Genomic DNA, 7,230 nt, shown 5'->3' on the forward strand with positions numbered 1-7,230 from the left:
GGTGAGGTGGTCTGGTTGTAGTCATAGAAACTGGACGTCTTGCTAAGGTAATGTCTTATTGGTATATTAAAGGAAGGATTTACAGGCATACAAGGGAGCAAGAGGGTGCAGCTGCGCTCTCTCTTCAAAAATCAAATCTTCATCATTTGTCTTAGTATTTACTTTTGTCAGATTTGAGTTCTTAGAAGAAAAAAAAACAATAAACTATTAGCCCAAAATATAAAATTGAATACATGACAAACAAATAAAATATGTTGAATGCCAGGGTCAGTAGTTTGACTCCATCATCACCATCATATTTGTGCAGCCGTCCAACAACATTTTCCCCAAGGGCATTAATAAAGTATATCATTACTATGTTGTCTGTTGTCTGGAGTGCACATACAATATGCACTAATATAATAAATAAAACTTGCTGCCACATGAGCCTGTACTTTATTACATGAGCCTGTACTCTATTACATGAGCCTGTACTCTATTACATGAGCCTGTACTCCATTACATGAGCCTGTACTTTATTACATGAGCCTGTACTCCATTACATGAGCCTGTACTTTATTACATGAGCCTGTACTCCATTACATGAGCCTGTACTCCATTACATGAGCCTGTACTCCATTACATGAGCCTGTACTTTATTATATGAGCCTGTACTCCATTATATGAGCCTGTACTCCATTACATGAGCCTGTACTTTATTATATGAGCCTGTACTCCATTATATGAGCCTGTACTCCATTATATGAGCCTGTACTTTATTATATGAGCCTGTACTTTATTATATGAGCCTGTACTCCATTACATGAGCCTGTACTTTATTATATGAGCCTGTACTCCATTACATGAGCCTGTACTTTATTATATGAGCCTGTACTCCATTATATGAGCCTGTACTCCATTATATGAGCCTGTACTCCATTACATGAGCCTGTACTTTATTATATGAGCCTGTACTCTCCATTACATGAGCCTGTACTTTATTATATGAGCCTGTACTCCATTATATGAGCCTGTACTTTATTATATGAGCCTGTGCTCCATTACATGAGCCTGTACTTTATTATATGAGCCTGTACTTTATTATATGAGCCTGTACTTTATTATATGAGCCTGTACTCCATTACATGAGCCTGTACTTTATTATATGAGCCTGTACTCCATTACATGAGCCTGTACTCCATTACATGAGCCTGTACTTTATTATATGAGCCTGTACTCCATTACATGAGCCTGTACTTTATTATATGAGCCTGTACTTTATTATATGAGCCTGTACTTTATTATATGAGCCTGTACTCCATTACATGAGCCTGTACTTTATTACATGAGCCTGTACTCCATTACATGAGCCTGTACTTTATTACATGAGCCTGTACTCCATTACATGAGCCTGTACTCCATTATATGAGCCTGTACTCCATTACATGAGCCTGTACTTTATTACATGAGCCTGTACTTTATTACATGAGCCTGTACTCCATTACATGAGCCTGTACTTTATTACATGAGCCTGTACTTTATTACATGAGCCTGTACTCCATTACATGAGCCTGTACTCCATTACATGAGCCTGTACTTTATTACATGAGCCTGTACTTTATTATATGAGCCTGTACTCCATTACATGAGCCTGTACTTTATTATATGAGCCTGTACTTTATTATATGAGCCTGTACTCCATTACATGAGCCTGTACTTTATTATATGAGCCTGTACTTTATTATATGAGCCTGTACTTTATTATATGAGCCTGTACTCCATTACATGAGCCTGTACTTTATTATATGAGCCTGTACTCCATTACATGAGCCTGTACTTTATTATATGAGCCTGTACTTTATTATATGAGCCTGTACTCCATTACATGAGCCTGTACTCCATTACATGAGCCTGTACTTTATTATATGAGCCTGTACTCCATTACATGAGCCTGTACTCCATTACATGAGCCTGTACTTTATTATATGAGCCTGTACTCCATTACATGAGCCTGTACTTTATTATATGAGCCTGTACTCCATTACATGAGCCTGTACTTTATTATATGAGCCTGTACTCCATTACATGAGCCTGTACTTTATTATATGAGCCTGTACTCCATTATATGAGCCTGTACTCCATTACATGAGCCTGTACTTTATTATATGAGCCTGTACTTTATTATATGAGCCTGTACTTTATTATATGAGCCTGTACTCCATTACATGAGCCTGTACTTTATTATATGAGCCTGTACTCCATTACATGAGCCTGTACTTTATTATATGAGCCTGTACTCCATTATATGAGCCTGTACTCCATTACATGAGCCTGTACTTTATTATATGAGCCTGTACTCCATTATATGAGCCTGTACTTTATTATATGAGCCTGTACTTTATTATATGAGCCTGTACTCCATTACATGAGCCTGTACTTTATTATATGAGCCTGTACTCCATTACATGAGCCTGTACTTTATTATATGAGCCTGTACTTTATTATATGAGCCTGTACTCCATTACATGAGCCTGTACTCCATTACATGAGCCTGTACTTTATTATATGAGCCTGTACTCCATTACATGAGCCTGTACTCCATTACATGAGCCTGTACTTTATTATATGAGCCTGTACTCCATTACATGAGCCTGTACTTTATTATATGAGCCTGTACTCCATTACATGAGCCTGTACTTTATTATATGAGCCTGTACTCCATTATATGAGCCTGTACTCCATTACATGAGCCTGTACTTTATTATATGAGCCTGTACTTTATTATATGAGCCTGTACTTTATTATATGAGCCTGTACTCCATTATATGAGCCTGTACTTTATTATATGAGCCTGTACTCCATTACATGAGCCTGTACTTTATTATATGAGCCTGTACTCCATTATATGAGCCTGTACTCCATTACATGAGCCTGTACTTTATTATATGAGCCTGTACTCCATTATATGAGCCTGTACTTTATTATATGAGCCTGTACTTTATTATATGAGCCTGTACTCCATTATATGAGCCTGTACTTTATTATATGAGCCTGTACTTTATTATATGAGCCTGTACTCCATTATATGAGCCTGTACTTTATTATATGAGCCTGTACTTTATTATATGAGCCTGTACTTTATTATATGAGCCTGTACTCCATTATATGAGCCTGTACTCCATTACATGAGCCTGTACTCCATTACATGAGCCTGTACTCCATTATATGAGCCTGTACTCCATTACATGAGCCTGTACTTTATTACATGAGCCTGTACTCCATTACATGAGCCTGTACTTTATTATATGAGCCTGTACTTTATTACATGAGCCTGTACTCCATTACATGAGCCTGTACTTTATTATATGAGCCTGTACTTTATTACATGAGCCTGTACTCCATTACATGAGCCTGTACTCCATTACATGAGCCTGTACTCCATTACACAGACAGACAGACACAGAAAAAAGACACTTTGGTAAAGTCATGTTTAATTGAAGAGCTATGACATTAGTGCCAAGCAGTTCTCCTTACTGCTGCTAGATATAATCAGCGTTTACTACTGATTGTGTTATTGTGTATGCCTTGTTTGCTTGTCTGAATGTGTCCTGACTGTCATCCTCCACTTCATTCCCCAGTTCTTTTTTTCAGCTCTCTTTTCCTTTGCTCCTCCACTCTTATATCTCTTCTCTTTGTTTCCTCTTTCTCTGCTTTGAACCAATCAGCCCTGCAACATTTCCCTATTGTTACCCTGTCTCTCAGTTATCACCCGTTTCTCTTTCCCGCCGATTCTCTTCTCTTTTTATTCCACGTCACGTCCGTCGTCCTCATCATCTGCACACGCTGTGAGCTCCTTCTCAGGCAAGAGGCCATATTCATTGAGAAATGCTTCCACATCTGTTGCAAAGAACTCTTCATTGAAGTGCTTGGTAACAGACAGGAAATTACCCAGTAACTCACCGGCCTTGTACACCAGCAGGGCAGGAAGAACCTGGAAGGACACGAGCAGGAATCTCCTGTTACCTGAAGGTAGCCTCTGAGGATGACTGTGTTGTAGTGCCACAGTCAGTACTTTTACCATTTTTGTGGTTTCAGTCTAGCACGATGCAGTACATTGAAAGTCAGAGAGGTCAAATGGTGTCTTTCTTCACCTCCATTTGGTTTGGTTTTACATTATGATGTCTTCGGCTTTCAATACCATGGCTCACTGCTTTAACACAGAGCTTTTTTATTTTGGATTTGTTTGCATCAGGTTTTGTTATACATAATATAAAGAACTTTTTTTTTTGTTGGTTGGTGGGAAACAGTCGTTTTCATCTTTATGATTTCAGCCGGGACTAGTTTAGTTCCAGGTGTAACAACAAGTAACATTACTTTTGGGATATGAAGTAACCCTAGAGGGCAGGGTTCAGGACTGAGCTGACTTTGCAACTATGAATTGTCTACTACTTCTTTCATTGCTGTTTTTCTTTACTGACCTCAGAGGAGAAGCGCTCACCAGCACCTGTAGCCACAGCATCAATACGACAAAATTTGACAGAAGAGAACTCCAAAGCCAGACAGTCCAGACATGAGTTCAGCTGTTCACAGCCTGACAAAGGACAAATAAATACATGCATAACTATTAACAAACAGCATTACAACAGTACATGAGGCTGACAAGACCCTACACCAGAGTTGGAGCTGATAATCTAACCTTTGACACCATGTTGGTAGATGTGGACTACTACTGGAGTCAAGCGATGTTCCCTCTCTATGACATCCAGGAAGGCTTCTCCACTCTCCAGCTCGTGGACTTCTTCAAACTTCGGGCCAAAGCTCAAGCGCTCATGCATTTCCTGCATGCACTGTTTTCTGTAGCGTTTCAGACAACGTTCGTCCTCGTTTTGAATCAGCTCATACTCCTGAGTGCTCATCTAAAAAGCAAGGAAACAACACAGCAAATGTTATGTGCTGTGTTGTTAGGTTTAACTGTCTCTTAACCTGTAAGTCGTAGCTTCTGCTCCGTGTGACCTTCCCACCTTTCTGTTGGGTCTTTCCTTGTCGTCGTCTCGAGGACTGGACATTTGTCTGAGCAGCTGCCTCTTGTTTTGAGGGACAGTCTGATCCACGCTATCTAGCTTAAACCTTCGCCAGTCATTAATCACACCTTTTGGACCTGCCACACACAAAGAATAAAGATAAATATAATACACAGTGGAAACAGCACTGATAGTAGTTAGTAGGACCATCAAGTGCACATTTTGAGTCTAATTGATACGTGGTGACAATATCAGCAGCTGTACGCCATCTTTCTAGCTTATGTATCTGACCTGTGTGATTGGCAGGAAGCTCCTCTTCTTCCTGGGCAGTATCAGACATCCTACCACAACACAACAATAGGATATTGTTACATAGACATGATGTGCAATGAAAGCTTTGTTACAAACATCACTTAGCTGCACCTCTAAGTAAGTAACAGATTAACAGAAAGTAACAGAAAGATTTGTGGCTAAAGTGTTGCTTCTTTGGCAAATAGTGTGCAGAGTGTGTCTGGGAATTGACCCCACACTTTTTCCCTCTTGATCCCATTCCGCTGTACATCAATGTGCAGTTGACTTTATGTTATCTTCTAAATCGGTGGGAAGTTGATTGGGAGTTGGGAAGTCTGTACAAGGCCAACACCTTTGGAATGTAGCTATGTTACTGTGACAAACAGACGTAACAAGAAACTGTGTTCATTCTGACAAAGACTTTAAAGGATTATTTCTTCAGCCTAATTAAACACTCACATGAATATTTGCAATATTTTGTGTGTGCACATACTATGTGTGCATGTCCACTTCTACAGTGTGCAGGAGGACACAACACTGTCATTTCCATTTGCTATGAGCGAGGCTGAAATGTACTTATCAGATTATGCAGAGATTACCACATAAAGTACACATGCCCCGGACATCTTATTATGAACTGTATGTTCACGTCTGTGTGATGTGACATATGTTCTGTTCATCTCTTTTAATTTATCAATGCCAGTACAGTCACCGATTAAATAGCTCTAAAGTAGTTGTGTAATATCGAGTATCATACCATATGTCGCTTTCTCTCTGCACATGGCCGTTCTGTTTTTCACAATAGCCAATGAGCAACGATTTTACTGATACAGGTGTGAAAATTCTGAATTCACCAGTAGTGTGTTGGTTTCATTTTAGATGCTGGGGCATTTTCAGATTCAGAATCTTGACCCAAGACAAAATGAACGAGGGAAGCCTAGGTTCGAACCTCCAACCCTGTGTTTGATAGACTGTAGATTCTACTTCCTAAGCCATAGATGAAAGCTGGTTCAGCTGCTGCTGATAAAGCTGAGCTGCCAGTGCCAGTTCACCAACTCTACGTCAGCCATAAAACTGCTAATGCCCTATTAGTCACAGGCAACTAATTCCTTCATACATTTAATGCATTGTTGGTTTTAATGAATTCAAAGGCAAGTCAGAAAGTGGACTTAAACCTTGTGTGATGGTTTGAAGTAGGTCATAACATAAAGTATGCATATATTTTTTGTAGAAAAATATGAATTTTTAGAAAATTAGACATCAACGTAATACTGTAACAGAAAGAATACACAGATAATGTTAATATAAAGATAGTATTCTACTAAATTAAAGTAACCACTAATGCATAACATTATCATGGTCATTGTATATATATATATATATATATATATATATATATATATATATATATATATATATATATATATATATATATATATATATATATATATATATATATATATATATATATATATATATATACAATGACTGCATATGATTTGCAGAGAATCTCTACCTGTAGCTCCAGAACTCCCCGATTTGTACAAAACAGCAGTAAAGACACAGATGACAAAAACCTGCATGGCACCTGCTGTAGCTGTAAAAGACAGAAAAGCTTACCTGTGTGTTTTCACTGAGAACTGGAGTGAGTCAGTTGGTTGTGTTGATTTGTCTTCGTCTCTCAGTCACTGTGAGCGTCTTCATACAGACAACTGACAGGAGAGGGGGACAAGATTAGAGAGGGCTGGTGAGAGAGATGAGATGTTGTGTAATATGATTAGGTGAAGTGCAGAGCTCGGTGTTACGGACTGATTACGTTGAAGTAGACGTAAGTAAGAGGTACAACGCTTATTCATCTGTCAAGTTTACGCTTTGGGATCTTACGTGCCTTTTGTGCAGATTCCAAATTTCAGCTGTGTGTTTGGCACTCGTGAGCAGC

At 38.7% G+C, this 7,230-nt stretch overlaps 1 protein-coding gene across 1 annotated transcript; it reads right to left on the reverse strand.

Moving 5' to 3' along the window:
• Positions 1-3,781: 3,781 nt before the first annotated feature.
• Positions 3,782-5,340, reverse strand: pdca (phosducin a). The gene is made up of 5 exons (XM_026375184.1): positions 5,292-5,340; positions 5,001-5,137; positions 4,676-4,895; positions 4,458-4,570; positions 3,782-3,970 (listed from the first exon to the last, which is right to left on the reverse strand). The coding sequence occupies exons 1-5, from the start codon at positions 5,338-5,340 to the stop codon at positions 3,782-3,784; spliced, it is 708 nt and encodes a 235-aa protein (XP_026230969.1).
• Positions 5,341-7,230: the final 1,890 nt, after the last annotated feature.

This window comes from Anabas testudineus, chromosome 17, assembly GCF_900324465.2.
Source record: "Anabas testudineus chromosome 17, fAnaTes1.2, whole genome shotgun sequence".
Lineage (NCBI taxonomy): Eukaryota > Metazoa > Chordata > Actinopteri > Anabantiformes > Anabantidae > Anabas > Anabas testudineus.